This window comes from Serinus canaria, chromosome 5, assembly GCF_022539315.1.
Source record: "Serinus canaria isolate serCan28SL12 chromosome 5, serCan2020, whole genome shotgun sequence".
NCBI lineage: Eukaryota > Metazoa > Chordata > Aves > Passeriformes > Fringillidae > Serinus > Serinus canaria.
In genome coordinates this window covers 57501452-57527961 of record NC_066319.1, presented here as the reverse complement: position 1 = coordinate 57527961, position 26510 = coordinate 57501452, and the positions used below count along the sequence as shown (strand labels likewise).

Genomic DNA, 26510 nt, shown 5'->3' with positions numbered 1-26510 from the left:
GGGCTCCAGAGGTCACGGATGGAGTTTTTGGGAAGGTCAGCGGTTTGCACTCCCGCATCCTCCACCTTCCCGCACCCCGCGGCGAGCGGAGGTGAGGGGAGGAGGAGAAGGAGGAAGAAGATGAGGAGCGAAGCGACCACGGGCGTGGAGCCGCGGTCGGGCGGGGAGGAAGGCGGGCGGGAAGGAGGGATGAAGGAGGGATGGAGGAGGGATGGAGGCGGGCGGTGGGCGGGCGCGGGGCGGCGGCAGCCGGGGAGGCAGCCGGGCGCCCCGCGGACCATTCGCGACCGGCGGCGGCAGCGGCGGCATCAGCGCGGGGCTCGGCGCGGTGCCCCCGCGGGCAGGGCTGGCAGCGGCGGCCGCCCCCTCCCCGGCGATGAAGGCGAGCCCCGTGGCGAGCGCCGCGGCGGCGGCGGGGCCGGGGCAGGCGGCGGGGGGACCCGCGGGGGCGCCGCGGGAGCCCGATGCGCGCTGGCGGGAGAAGGGCGAAGCGGAGGCGGAACGGCTGCGCACCCGGGAGCGGCTGGAGGCCACGCTGGCCGGGCTGGGCGAGCTGGAGTACCTGCGGCAGCGGCAGGAGCTGCTGGTGAAGAGCCTCCTGCTGCGGCGGCCGGCGGGAGCGGGGCCCGGGGCGCAGGGCGGCCGCGGGGAGCCGCCGGGAGAGGGGCCGCCGCCGCGCAGCCTGGAGGAGAAGTTCCTGGAGGAAAACATCCTTCTCCTGCGGAGGCAGCTGGTGAGCGGGGGCGGGGGGCGCCGCGGGATGCGAGTGGCGAACGCCGCGGGATGCGGGCGGGGAGTGCCGGGGATGCGGGCGGGAGCGCCGGGCGATGCGCGCCCGCTCGGTGCCCCCGTGTCGGTGCGACCCGCGGGTCCTGCCCGCGGAGAGGCGAGAAGGGAGCTGGGAACCCCCGCGGGCGGCACCCCCGGGCCGCTGTCAGCCGGCACGGAGCGCAGGTGAGGCGGCGGGCCGGTGACAGCTCGGAGGTGGACGGGTCGTGCCGGCGTTGTGCCGGTGGCCGCACGGTTCCCTTCGGGTCCCGGAGCCGGGCCGGCGGTCCCACTTCCATTCATGGCAAGAGAGGCGCCGCCGTTGCCATGAATGGAAGTTGGGAGCCAGCTCCCGGGTCCAGCCCCGAGAGGAGGCAGCGGGCGCTCGGGCACCGGCAGGATCGGGCCCGTAAAGAAGGGATGCTTTTGTTGGAGGACGCGCTTTGGAGCTGGTGTGGGAAGAGATGGAGGGCGGCACGAAGCAGCAGATCATTTTTCAATGAAAATAGCGTACAGCTGTGCCTGGCGCTCTTTGTGCGCGGCTCAGCATTTGCTTTCACCCAGGGAGAAGTTGGATTGCGTGATTTATTTCCCTGATTTTTTCTTTTCCCCACCCCCCGTTTTTCCTCCTTTTTTTCTTTTTTTTTTTTTTTTTTTCTTATTACCCTTCTGGTTTAGTTAGGGTTATATCCCTTTTAAAAAGATAAAAATAATTTCTTTTTTTCTGCTGAGAAGGGGCTGGCTGGCGGCCGAGAGCCGTAGTGAAGGACCACGGAATCATTACTCAAAAAAAAAAAAAAAAAAAGAAGTCGGAGATTTGTGGTAGCACTTTAATTTGTGCACTTGACATTGCAGATTGGAACCAGATGCGGTGCTGACTGGGGGAGGGGGCGCTGGTGGCAGTAGGTGGCGCAGCGAAGTCATCCCTTGAACCCATCACCTCCTCCAGCCTGGCTGCCAGCCAGCCCTGGTTCCCGCAGGAATGGGGGAGAAGGCTTGGGATCACCCCTTTGGTTCTCCAAAGGATGGCCTTAAACACCAGCACAACTTCAACCAAAGCTTGTCACTGCTTTTAGCATTTGCTCTCCCTTTGCCCAAGGCCAGGCTGGACAGGGATCTGAGCAACTGGTGTAGTGGAATGTGTCCCTACCCATGGCAAGGAGGTTGGAACAAGGTGATCTCTAGGGTTCCTTCCAACCCAAATCCTTCTATGAACCTATGATTCTATGACTGGTCCACTCCATGGAAAAGATTATCCTGGATTTAATGGGTTCAGAAGTAGTCCAGCCATGAGCATCAAAACTCATTGCAATGAATGTGTCAGAGCACCCCTGGGTGCCAGTCAAATGATGCACTCGAAGAAACAAAAGTAGATGAACCTTCCTCCTGCCTCCTCCCCTTTCCCCAAAGCCAGAGCAATTAAAGGGTATGGAGCTGAACAGATGATGGATAAGCAACATTATAATACACTGGGGGAAACTGATTGTGTTGACCGTGGGTTAATGAGAGCCTTGCAAAATAATTTCTTATTGCTTATTTTATGCCATCAAATTACCTTCATAAATAGCCTTAAAATTCATCTCGCAGCAATTTCATACAATTATAATGGGAGAAGAGGAAGAATTACTCTTCCTTCCTGCTGCACTGCAAAACTAATAAAAGAGCTGTGATCCCAGCCCTGGGAATCTCACTGTCTGGATGGTGGACTCTAAGCTCATAACGTGCATCAGAACAAGGCGGTTCCCACACCACAGGCACTTGTTGGCAGAGCTGTTTGGTGCCATTGTGTGAGCAGATGTGATCTCTGAGTAACACCAATGTGGTGGGGAACGTGCCCTGCTAGGCTGGCACGGCCGTCCTTGCCCGTTCCATGTGCCCAGGTCTGGTTGGGCCATATCACACAATCCAGCTTTGTTCTTCCAGCTGTGGTCAGCACAGCCCCTTGGTCTTCCTGAATAGTGGAACATGCTCCTCATGCAGAACTGGCTGGAACAGGCTGGGATGAAGTGCCTGCATAATATTTCACTGAAGTATTTATCCAGAGCATCCATCTAAAAATGTCAGAGCTTTGTTTGGGTTTTATATAAAAGAATATCAACGAGGTGTTTCACAGGGCTTAGACAGAGAAATCTGTTGGTCCTTGAGACCCCTTCACATCTGCCCCACTGAAGGAGCTGATGTTCTTTGTCCTCTTCTTTTGCAGAACTGCTTGAGGAGGAGGGATGCTGGGTTATTAAATCAGTTGCAAGAGCTGGATAAGCAAATAAGTGATCTCCGCCTCGACGTGGAGAAAACGACAGATGAGCACCTGGAGACAGACAGTCGTCCAAGTTCAGGTAAGGGCAGTGCTCAGCAAAATCCAGCCTCCCCTGGGACCTGGAATTAAACTGGCTGTAGATTTTAGTGCTGGAGTTTTCAGTACTGCAGCAGTAAATGTCTACATCTAGTTGACACTCTGATAATTAATCCCTACTAACAGAGTTCAGTGACCACTGGAAAGGCTGGTGTTTGCTTCTTTCAGAGAAGCATTTCAAGCTTAATTAGATTTTTAGTGTTTGGGGCATTTGTTTTTTCAAGGCCACCCTCACATTTTGTTCAAAAAGTTCTAATTGTCCTGTATATTAGGGAGGAGGCTGAAGGAAAAATGGTGAAAAGAAGCACCACCATCAGGAGGAAGATATCAAAAGTGGTCATACAGCCAGAAAGGAACATGGAATCAATTTCATCCCCCATATATTGAATTTCGTCTCATTCTAACTGTGTTGAAGCCACTAAAAGTGGTATTTAACTATGGGGAGCCATTCCTAGAGGACCCTAGACCTGTTCTGAACACACTAAAAAATGGAGAATCCTCCAACTAGCAATTGTTAAAGCCAGTGCTAATTTCTAGTCTGACTAGAAATCTAGACTTGTTCCAGCACTGATATTTTTTTATCCTTTTCTCCCCTAAAGAAAGGTCTTTTCTAATACCCAGCTTTCCCTCCTCTTGGAGGTGCTATACATTATAATTCTGGCTTTTATTTGATGAGCTAAACAGGTCAAGTTCTTGAAGTCATTCATTTTAAGGCATTTTTCCAAGCTCCTAAATAGCTTGGTGGCCTCTTTCCAATTTTTTTTAGCTTTGTTTTAAGCATGCTGGATTCAAGGACTGGGCTCACCGTTCCAGTGTTTCTTACCAGGGCCATGTAGACTGCTGAAGTCATTTCCCTGCTGCTATTCATTAGCCTCTTTGTACATCCAACAGTCTCATTAGCTTTTTTTTTTTTTTCTGCCATATCATTAAGCTTGATTGAGCTGCTTTTCCACGCTGACTAAGCCCTTTCCAGGATTATTGTTTTCCAGGATGCATCCCCATTCTGTAGGCATGCTCTGCATTCCTTACCCCTATATGAACAATTTAAATTTTGGTTGCGGTATGTCATTTTTCCTTGAGTAGTCCCAGTTTACCAGGAAATTAAATTTGCTGCATCTGCACATTATTTACCATTTTTCTTCTTTCTTGTAATCCACAAATATTATGTTTATCTCCAGAACATTGAGGAAAGTAATGGATAGCATTGGGCCCAACACTTTTATAGTTAAGTAATAGTTGGAGAGTCTGTCTTGGAAGTATAGCACTTTATTAAATGAGTGAGCTGCCAAACACAGCCTGGATCATTGTTGCTAAAATCTGAAAATCCCTGTAAGGGTTAGACCCCCAACCCTTGTAAAGTTAAAAAAAAAATTCCATATGCTAAGATAAGTTCTGCTGTTTTAAGTGCTTTACTTTTAAACAAAGTAAATTCATGGCAATAAGGATATTACTAAATTGTTGGCTGTTTTTGGGGTGACTGAATGAAATCCCATAACTACTTATCTTAGAGTAAGCCAACTCAAACACCAGCTTGACTGCCTTTCTAGGGACACAAATAGTAACTTTGTGTAGACATAACTAATATAAATCCAAACTCTTATTTTTATAGGGTTTTATGAGCTGAGTGATGGAGCTTCTGGATCGCTTTCCAATTCATCTAACTCTGTCTTCAGTGAGTGTTTATCCAGTTGCCATTCTAGCACTTGCTTTTGCAGCCCTTTGGAGGCAACACTGAATATCTCAGATGGACGCCCTAAATCTGCAGGTATAGTAAAAGCAGGTGGAATACATCATACTCCAGGAGGTGGCTTTGGCTTTGGAAATACTACCTCAGGAGTACCTGGGTTGGATTAACCCTTCTTCCTTTCATGTGCCATATTATGCTCTGAAAAGATCCCAGTGCCTCTCACGTACATGGGTCATGAGGCAGGACTGTTTGCCCTCCACTGCTCCAGCTTTGCACATGAATATGTCACTCTAAACACGTTAAATTGGCATGTGAAGGTCTGGCAGCTGCTCTACCCAGCAGAGGGCAGTGGTACCTGTACACAGAAACACATCAGTCAGCTGATTTCTCTTTCTTTAGAAAAGCATTTTTAGTGACTAGCAGTAATTAATGATAGCTCTTAGCCATGTCAGCATTAAAGTCACAGAGTAAGGAGCTGGCTACAGGTTTTAGGGGGTCAGGGCACATGTTTTTAGCAGTCATTTTGTCAATTCTGATGGTCCTTGACCCCGGGTGAGCATGGTGAGGTGTGTTCTGCATTTGTATAGTACAGACACATAGGCATCATGAACAAGCCAGGTACATTTTGTCTCTTTGGCAGAGAGCTGTGAACTTTCCTTGGACACCAGTCTGAAGATGCAAGCCTTGATTTGTGGGCTGGCTCATTAGGAAAGCCTCCTCTGTTCTCCAGAAGAGACTCTTCAATAGGGCTGCTGTGATCCAGTGTTACTGACTGCAGACATTTTCAAAAGCTTTAGCTCATTCTGGGCTGGGGAGGATGATTCCAACCACAGAATTTCCACTTTGCATTCTGCTCTTTAAGGTTTACTGATAGTGATTTGTTGTGAATCAAGGACAGAATAATTCATGCTCTGCTGTTTCTGAACTGGGAAAATGCAGCCTGGAATACATTCATTCTGAGATGCTGACAAGTCCTCTAAGTTTTCCTGTGAGCAGCTCGAGGTAATTTAATGCTCCCTGTTGAAAGGTATATGTGATCTTCATGTGCCATACATTAAAACAAGGAAAAAAAAAAGCCCACAGAAGCAATTCCAGCTGATTGCATTACTGTTTTTTCTGTATATACCACAAAAACATACACCTCTCATGATTCATACAGTCTCACTTTCAAGGATGAAATTTCACAAACTGACAAATTTCAAAAATGCCTTTTTGTCAACATTCCTTGAAGCCAACATAGAATTTAGGAAATGTGGGAAAACTGAGAGGTGATCTGGAGGAAGTTTATGCTCTTAACTTCCCTGTTCTTCCTCTCCTGCTCACAGAGGAACATCATCTCTATCAGCAAATTTCATCAGTGCCCATGAGACCTCTTTGAAATAAGCCTTAGATAAGTGATGAGCACTGAGCATTCCAGTTGGAGTACCCTGGCTGAAGTTTCCAGCCCAAGGGCAGAAAACAGGACTGGCAGAGGATCATTTAGATTGTACCCCTACCCAAGAAGACAAGGGCAACTTAAGCTTAAAAAAAAATAATAATCTTAGGTGCTTGAGTGGAAGCTCTGCTCTTAAGGTCGCTTACCTCTCTAGTAAGCTCCTTAGCCATTAATTAGCCATTAAATCTGACTCATGCATCGTGAAATGCACTGGGTTTCTCTGGCAGAACTCTCTTTGCAGAGCCAAGGCTAGGATGTCAGCTGGATTGACCTGCACTCCTTGTATTTGTGAGACAATATGAGCCTCTTTCCCATTTTTTACCCTTTATCACTCAAAAAGAGCATCTGTTTTTACTATTAGCATTGCTATAAATATTATAATAATAGTAGCAACAATAATAAAAATGAAAATAAAATAAGGTCTGAATTTTTTTTCCTGACCTGAGACATGCTTGAAAGAATCCGGAAGTGAAATTTGTCAGTAAGCCACAAAAATTAATTGTTCTCTTGTCTGTATTTTTTATGTTTCTCTTTGGATTTAAAATTCATATGTGCTGAGGCCTGCAGAGAGTTTCACAGGTGACTGTGTAACAAATAAAGAGACCCTTGCAGACTTCTGGGTGGCTTGAAAGGAAGATAGGAAGCTCTTAACAACCTGGGCACAGGTTTGAAACCAATGTTCTCATTGTTCTCGTTAGGGTTGTGATTTTTATTGTTTTAACCATGTGGTCCTAGTGGGGTAAATCCCACACAGAAGCAGTGACAGGGAGACCCACAGAAGGATAGTGCTGCTTTTTGTATTGCTTGAACGGCAACCCACGGTTGCAAAATTGCTGCTGCTGTAGTTAAAGCTTTGCATCGTGTGCCTAGATGGACCGGCGTCCTTGGCAGCACATTAAAAACGTAGCACAGCTGTCCCTGGCAGGCTCTCTAAACTCTCCTAAAATGCCTTTCAGATCTCATAGGCTGGATGGACTATAATAAGGAAGGCCAGCATGAGGACCAGACCGCAGGCTCTGTCTGTCGCTCTTTATCCACACCGCACTCAAATTCCCTCGATGTCGTTGCAGATGTACATCCCAAGTACCAGTGCGATCTGGTGTCTAAAAACGGGAACGACATCTACCGCTACCCCAGCCCGCTCCACGCCGTGGCTGTGCAGAGCCCCATGTTCCTCCTCCCCGTGACTGAGAACCCCCAGCGAGAAGAGGAGAGGCTCGCTTGTGATATGAGCGACGTTTGCACCCCATCCGAAACGGACTCGGGACAATCCGCCAGCGCCTTCCCCCCGCAGAGCTCCTGGCCGGCTCCGTGCCCTTCCACCAGCAAGAGGATAGACAGCTACATCTTAAGCCTGGTTCAGAAAAAGACTCACGCAGTAAGGACTAACAAACCCCGGACGAGTCTCAACGCCGATGCCACCAAAGGGATCTTGAGGCATGGCAGCATGTGCGTCCGGCAGCCGGCAGCAGTGGTGGCCCACGGCAACGTGGTGAACCTGAAGAGCTCCAAGCCGGCGTGTTTGCCTCCTGCTGGGGCTCCCGCTCCGGACCACACGACTCCCTCCCCATTAAAGCAAAGGCCAAGGGAGCCTGCTGGGGAGCAGCTGGAGAGTAGGAAGGCCCCTTTGCCAGCTGCTTTCCCACCTGGCACAACAACAGAACTCCAGAGCAAGCACCTGCCACGGGGTGCCAAAGCAGCACCGCCGGAGCTGGGCCGCAACACCACGGGCACGGCCGGGGATGTACCCAAGGAGAACAGCCAGCTCTTTGCTGCATCTCCCAAAGAGACCCCAGGGAAGCCGGTGGTGCTGCAGCCAGAGAACAGGGTCAGCCAGCCTCCCAAAAAGATCCTGTTGAAGAGCAGCTTGCAGGCCGCTCGCTCCTCGTCACCGGCTGTGGAGGAGAGGCCCGCACTGGATTTCAAAAGCGAGGGCTCTTCCTCGCAGAGCCTGGATGATGGGCTGCTGGTGAACGCCCAGTACATCCCGGCCCAGCAGCAAAGCATGAAGCTTCACAAAGGCACCCGGCACGTCAAGATTTTGAAAAGCTCTGCGTTGAAACACAGGTCCCACATCGCCAACGGGGTGGAAAACAGCTCACAGACCTTGAGGGAGAAACCCAAACTGGTCGGCAAAAAGTGCCGCTTCCCTGAGGAGTTGGATACAAATAAGAAACTGAAAAAGCCCTCGTCGCGAGGGAAGAGAGGCGGCGGCCTGCCGCTGGAGCCGAGCCTCCCGGGCCGGCAGGCCGGCCTGCACAGATCCGCCCTCCGCTCCCACGGGCACGGCCGGGAGGTTGTGGTGGCCAAGCCCAAGCACAAGCGTGCCGACTACCGCCGCTGGAAGTCCTCGGCGGAGATCTCCTACGAGGAGGCCCTGCGGAGGGCGAGGAGGAACCGGCGGGAGGGCGTGGGGGTCTACTCACAGGTGCCCCTGCCCTACGTCAGCCCCTACGCCTACGTGGCCAGCGACTCGGAGTACTCGGCCGAGTGCGAGTCCTTGTTCCACTCCACCGTGGTGGACACGAGCGAGGACGAGCAGAGCAACTACACCACGAACTGCTTTGGAGACAGCGAGTCAAGCCTGAGCGAGGTGGAGTTTGTAGGGGAGAGCACGACCACCAGTGACTCTGATGAGAGCGGGGGCCTGATTTGGTCCCAGTTTGTCCAGACGCTCCCCATCCAAACGGTCACGGCGCCGGAGCTGCATGAAAATGCGGCCAAGGCCTTTGTCAAAATCAAAGCCTCCCATAACCTCAAGAAGAAAATCCTCCGCTTTCGGTCAGGCTCCCTCAAGCTCATGACGACCGTCTAGTGAGGTGACTTGGTGGAATGTATCTGCTTCTGCTTTTGGAAGCAAGGTGCTTTTTTTTTTTGTACATATTTCTACAGTTTTTTTTTTTTTAATACAAATATTTAAAACTTAAGGTAAATTATGTCACTTGTCTTCAGAACTTGGGTGGATACTAGTGCCTTTTATGTGGAAATAAAAGACCGTTACACTTGTTTAAAAAACCCAACAACACAACACTGCCATTTCAGTGGTGAACAGCCTCCAGCGCGTGGTGTCAGAAGGCTTTGAGAAAAGGCTAAAATGTTTCTGGGAATGGATCTTCCTTGCCAAATTTTTCCAGTTCTGGGTCTTATACAGGATATCGACAGCTTAAGGTCATAAGTTTTTAGGGAATAAAGGGGAGGGAGTGAGGGTGTTTCTTAATGTTTTTGCTTGTCCCTTTCTGCTGTTGCCACATCTTGAACTTTTTCCTTCTGGTACTCTGGTCTGTTTTTTTTTCTTTTCTTGTTGATTCTCTTCTTGAAACTCACTCCTGTCCTCCCCCAGCCTTCCCCCACCAGGAAAGGGCTCCTGTTCAATCTGTCTCCGAGGTTAAGTCGCCTTCCCTGGAGTGCACTCTGCTCCGATCTCCTGGGAGTCCCACTGCGGACGGCGGTGGTGTCCAGAGTAAACTGCAGCTGGAGCAGCTGACCAAGGCTTAGTAACTTCATTATATTGTGTAAACTGCTTTTGAAAAAGAAAAAAAAAACCCATATGCATGTCACGTGCATGAGTATCAGTAGTTTTAATATTCCTGTTGATGTCCAATTTACTGTACATCATCAATGGCTGTTTTTATATATATATATCATTGTGTAAATTAATATAACACATCATATGCTGTAATAAACAGTCTGTTTTAATACTTTTTAAAGTTTGTTACGTTGGTGCAGACCCAGTCAGTGCTTTTACATTGGTGTTGTCACCACTTAGATGTCTCCTGATGTGACCTGATAACGTTCCTTGCATTTAGCCATGCAGGAAAAGGGGCAAGTTTAAAATGCTGCTGTGGATGTGACTTGTGCTATGAGGGAATTGGCTTGTCATGGCTTCTCTTGTTCTTCTCATAGCTTGCATTTTTCCAAGGGCAAAGTGGGATTTAGGAGCTCAGAGGCACCTTCAGGTTGTTGCTGATGGGCAGCTCATGTTTCAGAGCAGATGGAAGTATAACATTAATCCTGTTCTCTGTCTGGGTGCTTGCAGACTTTGGTTGGTACAACACAGGGGCAGATGGTTGGTTTCTGTCACCAAATCGATCTGTGGGACACAGCAGGTGTCCCCATGGAATGTCCAGTAAGTGAATCCCCGAGAGCTGTGTGCTCTGGGAGCTGGGCTGGGTGGAGGAGAGCATAGGCTGCCTGTCCATGGTGCCCTCTGTAGCTTTGGCTGTTGGCTCTGTTACAGCCCTAGCAGGGTCATGGAAGGTGACAAATGGGTCACCCACTTGTCTCTGTCTCAGGTTCTTCCCATGGGACTGGAGGGGAGTCTGGCAGCAAAGGAGAAAGGAGCCCTCCCTAGGCAGCTCTGCCTCCATCCACAACAAAAGCTTTGGAGCTGCCTGGTGAGAAGGTTGGAGGTTTTGAGCAAGTTGAGTTGGTTTCTGCAGGTTCATCTTCTGCTTTGGCATCCACAAAGCAATGGACAAACAACTGGAGTGGGTGCTGTGGCTGGTGTGGATTTCAGGGATGCGTGTGCAGCCTGTCCATTCCATAGCGAGGTCTGAGCAGAGTTTTCCTTTGTGGCTGCTCTTGTCTTTCATGCTGTCACTCACTTGAAAGGCAGAGCAGGGTTTTTTTTTCCCCAGGTTTCCTTGCATCACAAATGTGGGAAGGAAGGATCCACTCAGAATTAAACATCTCAGGGAGCAGCTTCTGAGACAGTGGGAACACTTTTCCTAAGAGGCACATTTTATTTTTTAATCTGCAGTGTAGTAAATCCCTGTTTATAATGTTGCATATTATTATTGTCCTATTTGTGGTTGGTTAGTTTATTTGTTTTTATAAGGAGTAGAAAATCAGTTTCTGTAAGGGTTTTGCAGTAGATCATTAGGCTGTGGATCCAGTAACCCAGGAAGTCCTTGCACTTCCATCCCACATCAAACAGCAGAAGCTGTAACTCCCCTTAGCTGCTCATAACTCTCCTATTACTTTATACATGGAAAGGCAGCCTATATATATATATATATATATATATAAAACTATGTATGTATGTAATATAAAAAATTATATATTGTTTTAGAATAATTCACCCAGAAATTGGTGGACAAAGGCTGCCACTACAGAGAGGGGAAAGAAGTAATATTTGTTGTTAAATATGGTATTACTAAGCTAGGCAACAGCTTAAAGCCATCCCATTAATAACTGATGGGTGATATATCAAACAAAGGGAATGTCTTGTGGAAGCTGGTAGTTTCTTTCCTAGGATATCTCTTAATCATGCCACATAATCTCTCTTTGAGTGAGAAAAACATGAGCAAATCCCTGTAAATCTCCTCAAAGGTGTGGAAGAACAGCAGAGGGAATCCTCAGCTGTGCACTCTCTCTGGCTGTAAAGGAGCTGCTGGTGGAAAGGCAAACCAATGCCCAGTGCCATTGATATGATGAGTTTTTAATTGCAGTGCTATAACAGATTGCCTTGTACCAAGTGAGGGAGGCTGGCTTTCAAAAGTGAGCTGCTGAATGGTTTCTTTTCAGACAATTGAGTAAAAAAATAAATAAAGGCCTAAATATCACTAAGGCTGTATCAGCTGCAGCCACTGTATTCTGCAGTTCTCTTGTTGAATAGCTTAATACAGACTTGGAAATGGGCTGATGGTATCTCCCTCTTAATTGCATCTGAATCTTTTCAGTTTGGGGAAGGAATTTTCCTTTTCTTATGTGATTTAGGTAGGCATCCAGAATCCTTTATCCAGGTCTAGTTTTTTTCTATCAACACCCAACCCCCTCCTTTTTTTCTTTTTTTAATAACAGATCTTAACAGTGCTGGAAAAGTACTTGGTATGGTCCCAATACACAACACACATTCTCATCTCTGGTTCTGATTTAGGAAACACATCTGAGTTAGTAAGTTTTTGCAACGTTAGGTTGAAAAACATCTGCTGGTCTTGGAGACCACTTGAATATCTGGCACTTCTTTAAGCTACCTGGCTTTCCAGCTTCACAGCCTGCCAGTGTATTTTTCATTATGTTCACTTTTTAATTATCCCCAGTGTTTATGGTTGTTTTTGGAAGTCTGAAGTGGGAACATTTCATTGCACTGGGAGCTGTTTCAAGGTGGGGGTAGGTGGGAGAGAGGAGTTTTGGGATTAGGAATCCCTATGCTCCTTATGTGCAAGAAGGTACAGGAGCATAAAGGAACAGCAGCGGAGCCCTTTGAGCTGGATTCCTTGTGGTTCAGATGGTTTCTGCACACCTCTGGAATGCCATCACCCTCTGAGGGAATCAGCAGCACACACTGAGGGGATGAGTGTGTCCCTGGGCTCTCTGCCTTCCAGCAGCCTTTCTGGGTCTGTCCTCTGCTGCCTCACCCCAGCCACCAGCTGTGGGTCAGCACATAAAGAACCAAGCTGTGTCTGGTGTGTGCAGGGTCAGGGAGAGGCTCTGGCCTGGTGCCCAGACATCCCAACTGCGTGGGGCCCCTGCTGTGGACCTCCTGCTTGCCGTGAGAAATCCAATGTGCCTGTGGAGCAGAGGGTCAGACAGCTGGCTCTGAGGCAAAGGAGGAGTGGAGAGTCCCATGAATAGAGTGGTCTGATCCTGGTTCATCTGCATTTCCAGAAGAGGTGGGAAGAGGAGGTGTTTCAGCCTAACACCTCGCTCAGTAAGTTAGACTGGACTAAATGAGGTCCTCCCAGGGACTCTGCCTCATTTCTTCCAGAAAAACTATCTGACCAAGACCTGTAGGAACTGGGGACAAGAGATGAGCTTCCATTCCCCAGGTTTGGGTTTGGCCTTTCACAGCACAGCCCCTGCTTGCAGAGAGTCTGTAGGTCCCAGCCCTCTGCAGCTTTCCTGGTCCTGGGGCTTCAGCAGGAATCTGTCCATCCCTTACAAGTTTTCTGCTTTTCTCATGGCTTGGGGTTCATGCTGGATAAGCACTGAAAACAGATTCTCCACAGCAGTCCTGTGCCTTCAGTAATCCCCATTCTGTTTGTTGGCTCAGAGGAAGGTCAGGCACTCCTCAGGTGGCAGCCAACAAAGCCATCCCTGAGGGACCTGCACCCCTTCCTGTCACAAAGGGCAGCAAAGACTTTGATCAGCAGTGGTGGCCATGGCAGGTGACTCACGGGCATGGCTTTCCCCAGGCTCGTGGTTCTTCTTACAAGAGGGAACAAGGACATTATTGAGGAAGCAGACACAGCTAAATACATTTTTAATAGCTAACTTCAGAGTATGTACTTTTGTAGTAGCCAACAAAAATAAATATGACTGAGCTGCTAATACGAAAAACTGAACCTTTCTGAGTTTAACATTACAGATGGAGAACTGTGGTGAGAAGCAATTGATGCTGGAGCATATCCAGAGAAGAGCAATGGAATGGATGAAAAGACTGGACTAGAGCAGAAGTATTGAGAGAAGTGGCTGAGGGGGCTGGGAGCCTCAGCCTGGAGAAAAGGAGGCTTAGGGGAAACCTTATCACCCTCTACCACTCCCTGAAAGCAGGGTGAATCCAGGTAGAGTCAATCTCTTCTCCCAGTTAACAAGCAATAGGACATGAGGAAATTGCCTCAAATTGCACCAGGGGAGGTTTGGATTGGATATTAAGAGAAAATTCTTCACTGAAAGGATGTTCAGGCAGTGGAACAAGAATCCCAGGGAAGTGGTGGAGTCACCATCCCTGGAAGTATTCAAAAAATGGCACGTGGGGACTTGATTTAATGGTGAACAAGGTGGTGCTTGGGTTAAGAGTTGGGATTGATCTTAGAGGTCTGTTCCAAACTTAACTGTTCTATGATTCTAAGAGTGGCTTTGGGGTGTGAAAATTCTCACAGTTTTGGAATGAGGGAAGATACATAAAAACCAGGGGAATCTATTTAAAAGGGATACTAGAAAGTGCTTTTTTACACAGCAGGGAATTTGTTTCTGTTAGAAATAGTGAGATGGATGTAACATCAGCAAGTTCAGAGTGAAAGAGAAGGTAGAGATGGATGTGCTCTACCAGTGGTTGTGGATGCTAGGAAGAGTGAGGTGACTGGACTGCAAACAGTGGCCAGGCTTGTGTGCTCCTCCTCAAGACTGTCATTTCCTGCAGCTGCTGAAGCACCATTAGCTGGGGGAGATGCACCATCCTGCTGAGCCAGCAGACCATTTCCTGTGTTCCTCTGATCTTGAAGTAACTAATGGGAATTGTCTATGCAATTGAATTTTCCTCACTCTAATATTTATTAGTCTTTTGCCCTCAACTTCTGCTGAAGGTGAGTTTTGCATTGCTTTGCCAAAAAGTTCACTTGCCACGCTTGGCTGATGGTGACATGCATTTATCCAGGCTATGGACAAATGGTTTTGGTCACTCTTGTCCTCTGGCCCAATAAATTCATCCACCCTTTCAGGCAGGCACTCTAAATTCTCTCTTATGGTAAACATCATCCTCTGTACCACAAATACAGTTATGGACACAACCTGTGTGTGTTCCTCATGGCTTCAGTCCATAAATGAATCTGCCTTGGGAGTCACTGTTGGGCAGCAGTTTTACACCCTGCAGTTGCCTATAAACTGCAGGAAAAGCTGGTGACCTACAAACCAAATGAACCATCCTAGAGCCTGAGTGCCTCCACTGCTCTTTGCCTTGGGAATTTGCTGTCCTTGGGGAGTTTTTCTCTTCATCTGACTGTGTCTCCACTTGTGCCTTGGTTTGGAGCAACAGAGCAGGCTGGAAGTGTGTCCCATGGTCATTTCCACTTGACCAGTGTTGGTTGGGGCAGCAGAGCAGTTTTGGAGCATGCTGGTAGAACACTGACCCAGGGGCAGGGCAAAGGTGTTTCTCCCTGAGCAGGGATCTGGGGATCTGACCCAGGGATGGCTGCCTGGAATAGCTTCCAGTCAAAAACTATGAGCAAGATTGGTCCAAATGACACTGGGGACCAGACAACATCTAGGCTGAAGTAAACACTTGAACTTTGTACATTGTTCTTGTGGGGCCCTCAGTTTGTGGGGACCTGAGTTTGGATCTGCTCCTTTCATTCCTTTCATGCTGTGTGACTTTTTGATGTAAGCAGAGCCTCTCTCTCAGTTAATGGCCTTTGTTTCCATGCTGTATTCCTTTAAGATCAATAAAGTGTATTAACATTAGCAACTTGCTTTCACTGAGCTGAGCTCTGAAAAGCTGGATTTTGTTTGTTTTAAAGGAGTTGTGAGTCCTGGGAACTAAGACTTCCTTGACAATACTGAAGGAAAACCCATATGACTTGGACTCTGACCTTGTGATGGGGTTCATGCCATCAGGCTTTGGAAGTAAATTGTTTTATTCCCCCCCTTAAAAGGTCAAGTCTTCTGTGGTCAAGGGGCAGGAAGCTGGAAAATTTGCAACCTGTTGAAAAATGTGTTCTCTGTGTCTCCTTATGAGCTTCATGCCCTCAGAAATGAGATTTTCACAAAGAGGGGAGGTATGAGGTACAGGTAGGAGAAGGACCTAATTAATCTCAATCTCTGAAGTGCTCATGCAGTAAGTGTTTAAGCATGTGATTAAGCCCATTCTTACTCAGCCAAGCATTTCAGCACACGCTTTGGGGTGAATTAAGCATGTGCTCAGGAATGCTGGATCAAGGTCACTAAGCTTTCCAAGAGTCCCCTGCCTGTTTGTACAAACTGTCCCAATGACTTCTTTTGGCTCATGTTGGAAGGAACTCCCTGCTCTTCCTTAAAATCCAGACTGAAAATCCAGTTTCACCAGCTATGGTGAAACTGGATTTGAACTGTTAATTTGAATTTGGGAGAAGCAGTACCTTGAGTCCTTGATTTAAGCAGTAATATTAAAGGAAGAAATTAATTTTGTTGTATTTGAGGACACAGAGCTAAAACCATTTCAATTATATGAATAAATGTGCTTTGTGCTCTGTATCAGTAGCAGGACTTTGTTTAAACCCTGGGAATGGCACTTGGGAAGGGACAGAATGACCCTTTCTGTATCCACTCCCTTCTCTTCCCTTGGATGCCCAGGTAGAGCTAGGAAAATGAGGCAGGCACAAACACCAAATGTGGAGGGTCTGGAGCCCCACTCATTCATCTGCCTGGCTAATCCAACTTTAATCCCAGTTTCAGGCACTGAGATTAGCAGAACAGCAGGATCTCTGGGCTAGAGAGCAGAACGAGAAAGCAGAGAGGGTAACTTTGCCTGGCTTCAAAGGAGAGATGCAGTTTAACTGAGCAAGCAGTGGAGGCAGGGAATGGTTAGAGGTTTGCCTTCTCTTCCCAGACACATTATTTACAGGGGTTGGTTTCCTTTTGGAAGGGCCCTCTGTAAAAGGAGCCGTTCCCAGTGTTTCTGTGGGTTCGACCTGTATCACATTGCAATTTTCTTTCCTGGACTCTTGACTGACATGATTTCCTGGAGTTGCTCTTCTCTTGGGAAGGTGAACTCAGGAAAGAGTAGGTGTTTGCTAAAAATCCAGAGCCTTGGAAAGCAGAATCTTGGTGATGGTCTCCTCATTCTAGACCTAAGGTCAGTCCTCAGTGCTGCATCATTCTCTGTATCTCCCAGCGCAGGGCAAGGGCTGGGAAAGGAGTGGGAGAGGAAATCCATCAGGTTTGATAAGAGAGAGGTCTGTAAATCCTGTTGGAGCAGCTTGCAGAGGCCATGGCAGGAGCCACAGGAGCTGTGCCAGGTGAGCAGCCATCCCACCTGGTGAGCAACGAGGTCAAGGGCAGTGCTGGCCACTGACCTGGATTTCCTGATCCCTGCCTTTGCTTAAGCCACCTTCCTGCCTCCAGGCCACAGCAGACAGCGTGTTCATCCTGCTAAGTGTTTCCTTTACTGCTTTTTTTTTCTTCCTTGTGAAATAAATTGTGGCTTGGCATTAAAGCCTGAGTGCTGAATGAAAGTGAAGTTCTGGCTTGTTTCTGCTGTCAAACACCTCATGAGAGTTTTCCTTGATGTTCAGTTGCTTGGAAGGAAGAGATGTGATCCTCTTCTCATCTGCAACATATCCATGTTTTTTTACAGGTGTCTTCTGAGTGGTTTGTATGGCACAACAAACACATGGAGGTAACACATCACTGTCTTCAACACTGTGGGACACCCTGCAGCAGCCCTATAGTGCACAATCCACAGCTAGCCCAAAGTATTTTTCTCTGACAGGAATATCAGGATTGAGAGGTTTGGATCTGACTGATCCCACCTGAAGCCCATCAGGGTTTAGGGTGAAGATGCTCATGCAGGGAGAGGAGGAAGCACACTCAGAAGTGTTTATTATTGCTGTTAAATGACAAGCTCCCTTTCCTTCCCCTCCCCTTCCCTGCCATGGAGATAGGGATCTCTGCTGTGGTTCCTGCTGCTTTCTTTTTCCTGTGTTGATCCATGGTGAGACTTGCTGCTTTTGAAGGATGGTCTCAGCCCTGAGAGAGGCTTTTATTGCTGAACCACTGACATTTGATTCAGAGCATGTGTCTTCCCCTGGGCCCATTGCAGATGCCCACTATCACCCTGGGTAGGTTGCTTGGGCTCATGAAGATGGTAATTATTCATTACAGAAATATGAAACAAACAATAATTTCATATTTAACAACAAATAAAAAGGCAAGTGGAGAGCTGTGTTTTCTTTCTGTTGTGTTCCCACCCTTTATTAGCTACTCAACACAAGCATCATAATATTGACAGGAAACACAGCAAAGTGAAAACAATAAATCAACCTCCCTAAATGTGTATCAGAATTAATGGATTTGTGTGGGGCAAGGAAACAAAAGGCCTTTGGTTCTGCCAAAGATCCTCACTGAAACTGATCCACAAACCAAAATAATTTACTGATCTACAGCTAGGAGAGATGGCAAAATGGACAAAGTGTCCCTGTGCTAGAGACTGATTCCTCTGGCTGCTGGATCCACTCCTGTTCCTGTTGCCTGATTCTGAGCCCATTTTCTTGGTGGTCAGGGCTGCTTTCAGAAACTGTTCCTGGTGCACTGATGAAAAGGCCAGTTTTGTGAGTAAACATCCTAATAAGCAGGCCCTGACAGATGGTTTGTTGCTCAAGCCCTACATAACCCTTCAGCTGGTGTCAGTGTCTCCCACAGATGTTTCCCAGGAGAACTTCCCCATGGTGTGCTCGGGAGCTCTTGGCTTTCACAGCACGTCCGGCTGCATCCCAAGGAGGAGCCTCGCTGCTTGTTCAACACATTGCAGGTATGTCTTGGGAACAACAGGCTTCAGAAACATGTTTCTCACAGTACAGAGAAATTTAGGCTCCCAGTGGAGCTTGTTGGTGGCTGAAGAGAGTAAGCAAAGGCGCCTGGGCACAGTGGTGCTGCTGCTGTCATTTGGTCCATGAGCAGAGAGAAATGTTTGGTGTTACATGAAGCAGAACAAGACACATTTAAGTATTTTTCAGTCCCTTTTGTTTTGGTATTGCTTCATACAATCTTTCCAGAATCTGTTCCCATATTTTCTAGCAAATCAGAGAATAAATGTCATTTAGGCAGTGATTTGTCCAAGTGAATCTCTTCTTTTTCCCCCATTTCCTTTGTCTGAGTTTGCTGAACTGTTCTGAGCCCCACGACACTGTAGTTACAATATCAGGTGTGCAGTCCTCAGGCAGATCAAATATTTCCATTAGATGGATAAATACAGAGATTTTACCTCATTCTCCTCCCATGGTGAGCTCAAGGGACTGTAAGATTGTTCATATCATCTGTCTTCCAGAGCAGGTAATTTAGATTTGGCTGATTTGTATATCCCTGCAATGTTCTTGGTGGGCTGTACAGGATGTACAAATCTCTGCCCCTGACCTGAGAGCAGCTGGAACTGGACTGATGTGCAGAGGCTGCTCTTGAGAGGAAAATGAGCTGTCCTGAGAGGGTGTCTACTAGGAAGGGGCTTAAATAGGAGATTATGGTTTGGGAAAAAGTTTAGTTTTGATGAAACTAGGCTGAATTCCTGCCAAAGTAGAGCAGAACACAGCCAGGTAGAAATTCTGCAGAAGGGAACAGTGCAGCAGCTTGCACTGTGGGCTGTCTCAAGAACTGATCCGCGGATCTCTCAGCCTCTCCACTGGGTTTTATGGGTTCTCCATCTGTGGATGCTCTGGTGTTTCCTGCCTGAGATGGTCCAATATCTGGGACACCCCAAGCTGAGAAGTGTGGGAGCAGTGAAATCCCCTCTTGCTAAGCAGCCTATTTGGCAGCAGGCTGCCCCAGGGCCCTGGAAACCTGAACGGTGGAGGAACCAGATGGGTGACCAGGCAGGAAACTCAGCAGGTTTCTGATGTTTGGAGCCCTCTGCAAGTTTCATGGGAACCTGGGCAAAATTGACTCACCTTGCTGAGATTTTGCTGAATTGGTGAATTCCTCTGAAATGCTGTTTTGCCTGAAACCTTCTGAGCAGGTGCAGTATCTCCAGCTATCTCTTGAAGACAGAGACAAGGCATTGCCCTGTGCTTCCAGCATGGGGCTTTGGGAGTCAAAGGCACGCTTGCCTTTGCTACTGAGCCCTGTGCCAGCATTCACACTCTTGAAGTGGTGTCGAGGAGGGAGGACACAGGAACTTAGCATTGATGAGTAAAGGATGCTGACAGGTTATTCTGATCCTTAGAAAATCATTGTGTTCTCATTGCACTACACCTCATCCACCTACTCTGTCTTGTCCTGTAGACTGTAAATTCTCCATATTAAATTAATTCCCCAAGTTCTCCATTTGTTTTCACAGCCTCTAGCTGAGTTTCCTAGGTGCTACCCTCATACAAACAATAATAAAGTCAGCTCTGTCCTGCTGCAAACCACTTCTGAGGATGTTCCCTCTAATTCTCTTCCTTGTTCAGCGTTGTATCATTAAAAGGCATGAGGTGGTTAATTGGAGGCTCACAGCTTTTGTGACTGATGCAAACCAGTGTGTGTGTGTGTAATTGCCTGCTGCAAATGCTCAGGTGGGTGCTTGAAAAGAAAAGGGGGAGGACGCAGATGGCCATGAGCAGAAGGTTCCCTGCAAAAGGTCAGTGGAAAAGGTTAGTGATAGGGCTGCCCTGAAGCTGGAAAAAAGAACCTAATACCTGGACAACTGGTGAGGAGCCCGGCTAGAGCAGGGCTTTGTTCCCTAAAGGGGGCTGCCCTGCCGCTGTGAGGAGATTGTACATCAAAGCTCTGGTAAGAAAACACAGCAGAGATCGGTATCACCCAGCCTGTGGCACTGGGGGAAATGGATTGGTTGACAAGTCAGAGGCCCTCTCTGGGCAGATGGCTGGGTAGGAGTTACTGGCTGCTTGCAAAATCTCGGAAGGAGCCTTTAATTGCGTGTGATACTGTATGTTTTAGCGAGCATCTAGATGCTTATCTCGGCTGCATTAGTCACCAGGAGAGTCTGCTCTCAACCTTTCCTCTGCCATACCTCAGCTGCAGGCTTCTTCCCCCAGCTTTTGGAAGAGATGTGAGCTGAACGCTGCAGGATGTGTTGGGCTTTTTGTAGTTTTGACAAGGAAATGTAACAGGGGCAGGTTTTCTTGGTAATGCTCTGCAGAGCATGTTCAGTGCTGTGGTTTCACATGTGCTGTGATAGATTTTCAGAGCCTTGCCCGGGGAGCCAGTGATCTGAAAAGTCTTATCACGCTCCAAAACAAATAGTTCTGTCTTGAAGCCCATTAGAATAACAACTACAAAGCTTCTCCCAGCCTGATGTTAAATGCCTTGCTGTGCCAAAGGTAAACAGGATCAATCACTCATCCTCCCAGGGACCCTCTGATGGCAGTCCATGAATCAAGCTTGGCTTTTGAGGTCATTTTTATCTGCCTTGGGGAGCACAAGCTGACCAAACTGTGGTCTTGCTCTGTGTGTGCAGGCTGAAGAGTGCAAGCTTGGGTCTGGCAGGGTGTGTTAATTAGGCGTATCCAGTGTAAATATATCTGTTGTGATGAGGTCTGCAAAGAGGTGAGACCTGGGCGTGCAGGCTCTGGCCACCTCTGCTCTCCTCCAAAGCCAATATTGCCACCGTGCATCTGCTGGCTTGGCCAAACAACAGCTTGATGCTGCTTTTCCTCCTGTGCCTTTGTACCTGCAGTGTTTTGTTTGTCTTCCTCTGACTATGCCAAAAAAGAGCTTAGCTCAGTGGGGAAACCAAACTCCCAGCAATGCCTGAAGACTACAGACGATGTAATAGTCTGGAGTTTTGCTAATCCAGACAGTAACATGAGCTCAGGGTGTTCAGCTGAGGTCCCACTATAACTTTCCCCATCACCCAGTGAGATTTAGAGCCTACCAGGTCAGGGGCTGTATATGCAATTAAAAAGCTCCTTTCCCCAAGGAGTTCACAGTGCAGAGACAAAATATTAACCTCCCAATTAGTTTATTGTGGTAGACTGGGGCACAGAAGTCAGATTATCCTGGGGCAGGCTGAGACCATTCATGTGCCATTGAACTTGGAAAAGGCTTTTTTCACCACATCTGGTTTCAATCAATTTGTCGTCAATTCAGTGTGCTGGGCTCATTTTCTGGGACCATTAAAGTACACAGCACGGACACAGGGCTGCAGCTGGAATCCAAACATCAGTATCCAGAGCCCTGCTACTTCTTGCTGGTGGCTGTGTAGAGAATGAGAATCTGGTGGTCAGGGTCTTCTGGATAAAGCTCCTTTGTTCATTTGAGAAAGCCTCAGGCTGGGCCATCCCCTTCTGCTGTGCCATTTACAGCTTGGTCGTGCATGTGGTGCCAGGACAGACCTCAGCAGGGACCCAGTCTCCATAGGCTGGGGAGGAGATTCATGCCAAGCCTTCTGGAAGTCTTTGAAAAGGTTGCCCCTGACATGGACCAGGCTCTTTCCCCAGCCTGCCTTTGCATTTTGCTCTTAGGGCTCCAAAACCACCTTCTTGTGCAAGCAGCCAGTCCTGCCTGTGACTCTGCCAGTACTGGAACGTGCTGAGAGGAGCCTGGTTCATTTAAATGTGTGGAACCACAGCTCATGCTTTTACAGCATATATTCAGTGAAGCAATGCCTTTATCTGCAATACTTAGCCTTTATCTAACATCTTTTCAGTCTAAAGCTTTTTTTTGAAACACAGATTAAGTAATAACAACATAGGATAATTGAGCACATTTTTTCACGGTGACATAGTGATACTTATCTGTGGCTACTGAAAAGCAAGGATAATATACTCTGTCAGTGCTGTATTATCTTGCTTCTGAAACAGAGCAAGTTTGGCATTAGGGTTTAAGTAATTGAAATACAGCTCCTTGTACCACAGCCTGTTTGTTTACAATAAAGCCTAATGCATCTTTCCAATGGACACTGCAGTGTCAGAGGCACTGACACGACCCCTGGCTCTGTGCAGCCTGTCAGGCTGGTGGTGTGTTGGGTCTGGAGGTCACACTGGGCAAGGGCTATGTTGGATGTACTGAGGAAAACCCACCTTGCTCCAGGAGGAGGTGACCTCAAGGGTCAGGGTTTGTAATGTGCCCTTGTTTTTTGGATGTCAGGTGAGATGCAGTTCTGAGCATGCTCTGCTTAGCATCACCATGGCTCCTGTGGGGAATTAGCTATAACACTGGTGTGAGCAGACCTTGCAAACCCACTGGGTGATTTTATTTGCACAGGAGGCCAGGTGGAATAAAACGACAGGCTGGCATGGCAAAACAAGCTGGACGCCCTTTGAATCCCACTGAGTGAGGAGGAAAACCTAAATTAACACCCCCTTCCAAGCCCTCAGACACACAGGTCTCTTCCACAGCAAAACAGCATGTGCATTTTCCAGGAAAAAAAATGGAGGATCGATAGGAAAACACTTAGATTTAAATTGACTTGCTGTCCAAAGTGGTATTTGAGTCCCTCTTGCATTTATTCAGGCAGAACATGATGGTGTGTCTCTGGATAATTTTCCACCTGCCTGTTTTGAATATCAAATGGAATCATTAGGCTGGTGAGTTGGAACGGTGCCAAATTTCACAGGAGCTTTTTCTCCCCACTTCTGCTGTTTTTGTAACTACTTAGACAGAATTATCTGAGCATGCTCCCGGCTGGCACAGGGTAAATGCTGAGCAACACAACATGAGTTGACTCTTCCACTCTTTGTGTGTCAACACAATTCTGTAGTTAATGTTAAGCAACAAGCTATTAGGAGTCGTTTAACTGTAATTCACAGGTTTTCAAAGGGCCAGAAGGCTATTTGATGTCATCTGGACCTGCAGAACGACACTCACCCATCAGCAAAGTCATTTCAGACAGTGAAAAAATAGTTCACACCGTTTTCTTGCTGGATTTTTTTCTGCACAGCCTCTCAGTGTGCATGACAACCGAATTGCTGAAAGCTTCTTACTCTGTTAAGCATCCTCTAGCAGGGTGGAAGTGGGGGTTAATTCAGCAGGTAATGTGTTGCTTTGAAGTTGCTCAATCTATTAAATGTTTAGCTGTGTATACATAAGTGCATCGGATACAGCTGGAATACCGATGTCAGGATCCTTCCAGGCTCATCTCTTCCTTCCCCGTGCAGTTTGATTGGCATTAATCCAGAGGAAGGTGCTGCTGGTAACTGTTCTCCCGAGTGGAAAATGAGTATGGTCAGCCCCATCCTCACATGTGGTTGGTATCTCCAGAGCACAAGAATTTGTTAGCTTAAAGCTTTTCTCTAAATAGGTGACAACTCTTCTCTGATAAGCTGTGGCTGCCCTACACGTGAGACCTCAGACAGCAAATAAACAGTGCTGGCATCTGATAATTCTGTTTAGAATGCTGTGGCCTTAGAAGTGCCCTATCTTTTGAAATGCAATGTTTTTTTCATGGGTTGTTTACATCTCCCTGCAGTGACTTCATGTCACCTCGTAGTTCTTCAGTGTCCGTGAAAGCTTCAACCACTGATTCTAGGAAGCATTTACAGGACTGGGGTTCCTTTTCTTGGGTTTTTGGGGGATGATTTATCTTTAATACTCCCTTATGCTCCTAAAACATCCACTGGAGTGCTGATGGGCAAACCAGAGCTCGCAGTCATTAGAGATGTGACATTTCTGGGGAAGGCTTGACTTGTGGTGTGCTCTGAGGGTGAATGCTGTGGTCACTGAGATCCAGCTGGGAAAGGACACAGATGTCCTCATGCTCAAAGTGTAAAAAGTGCAAACCCTCGTGTCAGCAGGTGTCAAAGCACTGTGGAGTGGAGATTTCTGCTCACCCCCTTGAAAACACAGGCTGCAAACTGGGAAGATCCCGACCTTTGGCAATTTGAGGGAAGGCCTGTGAGTCGGGATTTTGGAAACCTCTAGTGCTCAGGAAGCTGTTGAGCAAAGGGGACTGAAGCTGGCTGTATGAAATCACAGAGCATGCAGAGTGTGGAAGAGAAAGCACCAAAAAGCTGAGAGTTTTGAAACTGTTTATCTAAGTTTCTTGCATGGCCCCTCTTATCACAGCATCACAGCACCTCCCAGATGGTTAATATGCTTTATCTTCTTGCCAACACCCTCACAAGGTTCCTATCCCTGTTTTACAGTTAGGAGACCCAAGTGGAGGTGCTGAGTGATATGCCCAGTGGCACTTGGGGTTTCTGTGGCAGATCAAGGAATGAAGCTCAACTTTCCCATGCCCCAGGCTAATTCCTAAACCCCGTGGGATCCTCCTGGAAATGAGCAGAAGGGCTTAGCAAAACACAGCAGCATGTGGGAATAATGCTCAAATGCACCATGGGGAGCCCATCCTGGACTCCATAAGTGCAGGCATTTCAGTCTTGACCTTTTGGAGCAAGATGCTGCACTGTGGGTTGGTGACAATGGCCCTTGAAGGAGCAGAATAGGGCTGCCATCAAGAAAGGTTCATTACTCCCCACTAATAATGAACTCTGTGCTGACCAGGCTGTGCCACTTTGGGGGCTGAAATGATCTGCTGGGTGTGTGGCTCTTGCTGCCCATGCAGAACTGGGATTTCAGGCTCTCTCATCACCTCAGGCAAGAGCTGCATCTCCTTGGCTGCTGGCAGGTCAGTGGATTCTCCAGTGATGTTTGCCCTTGAGAAGGCTCTATCCCAGGAATCCGTTTTGCAAAAGTTCACTTCAGGATGGAGCAGGCAGACTTTGATCTGCCAATTACATGAGTTATGCTGAGTTCTCACTCCTCCTTTACTATCCCACTTGCATCTCTTGGTCCCTGCTTTTCCCATTCCTTCATTCTAAAAAAATTTTTAGAATCACAAGATATTGGTGCAGGGGAATAAATAATGTAGGGAGAGTGATTATTTAGTGTGTCCAGACTATTACCTGATAACCACTCCATTTATTGGTAAACTATTTAAAATTGCAGCACCTTATAAATGCTACTAAATTGTGCCATGCCCATCACTTGATTGCAATAATCCATCAGGGAGAATATTTCAAAATGCCAACATTTATCAGCAATTACCTGGAAAACAAGTTCTTAGCAGGAGTGCTGGGATAATTCAGTCTTTGAGAAACTGCTGGGTGTGTTGGATGCTGATGCTAAATGGTGACTGCACTTTCTTACTCTGGGCTGTACCTGTGTCCAAAGGCCCTTTTAGGAGGTCAGATAAGTAATGATTAAACAGGCAGGCAGCCTCAGACTGAAGCCTATGGCTTTGTCCAGGAGGAAAAGGAGGATGCAGGATGAAAGGCAGGTGAAGTGGAGCGCAGGAGGCAGCAATCCCTGCTGGCTGCCTGCCTGTTCCTCTCTGCTCCCCACAGAGGTTTCCCTGAACAGGCAAGCTGCTGTGCTGTCAGCTGGGAATGCTGTCAGCTCCTCATAACCTTGGTTTCTGAGTGCTTGCTCTCCCATGCACACTCAGCAAGTTTCCAGCATGAACAAAAAAAAAAAAAAAAAAGAAAGTCTTTCATTGTCACTTTGAGGCAGCAGCGCATCCCCAAGTCCTCATCTAAGAAGATCCCAGATGAGTGTCTCATTTGCATGTCTAACAAAGCCTTGGGTAATCACCAGGAGGACGCTGGACTCAGTTGAAAGGCTTGGACGATAGCAGCAGGTATTTGGAAAGAGGCATCTGTGCAGGGTGATTCCTTGATCTGCCTCAGATCTGAGTTGGTGTGCTTGTCTTGCAAAAGGATGTTGCAGCAGCTTCACTTCACAACGCATCTGGAAATTCCAGATTTTTGTGGAAGGCATGGGACTGGGAGCTGGGAGGTCTGGGACACCCCACAGCTCGTTTTCTCAAGCACTCTTCTGTAGCAAAAGCAGAGTCAGGAGTGCAGGGTCTTGCCCATGGAGCAGCAGAGAAGAGGAATAACCAGGGGCTACTCACAGCAGAGATCACCAAGGGCCATCCCCAGTCCAGGTCTGGCTGGTTGCTGCAACTTTCCTATGACATT

The 26510-nt window shown here is 47.7% G+C and overlaps 1 protein-coding gene across 1 annotated transcript; it reads left to right on the top strand.

Moving 5' to 3' along the window:
- Nucleotides 1-376: 376 nt before the first annotated feature.
- DACT1 (dishevelled binding antagonist of beta catenin 1) lies at nt 377-15363 on the top strand. The gene is made up of 4 exons (XM_050975637.1): nt 377-733; nt 2972-3104; nt 4731-4886; nt 7200-15363. The coding sequence occupies exons 1-4, from the start codon at nt 377-379 to the stop codon at nt 9056-9058; spliced, it is 2505 nt and encodes an 834-aa protein (XP_050831594.1). The 3' UTR covers nt 9059-15363.
- The last annotated feature ends 11147 nt before the right edge of the window (nt 15364-26510 follow it).

What these genes read in the sequence shown, in the direction of transcription:
- DACT1 (XM_050975637.1), top strand. Translation starts at nt 377, where the DNA reads ATGAAGGCGAGCCCCGTGGCGAGCGCCGCGGCGGCGGCGGGGCCGGGG. An exon ending in TTCTCCTGCGGAGGCAGCTG is followed by an intron (nt 734 to 2,971) that starts GTGAGCGGGGGC and finishes CTTCTTTTGCAG; the next exon opens with AACTGCTTGAGGAGGAGGGA. An exon ending in AGACAGTCGTCCAAGTTCAG is followed by an intron (nt 3,105 to 4,730) that starts GTAAGGGCAGTG and finishes TTATTTTTATAG; the next exon opens with GGTTTTATGAGCTGAGTGAT.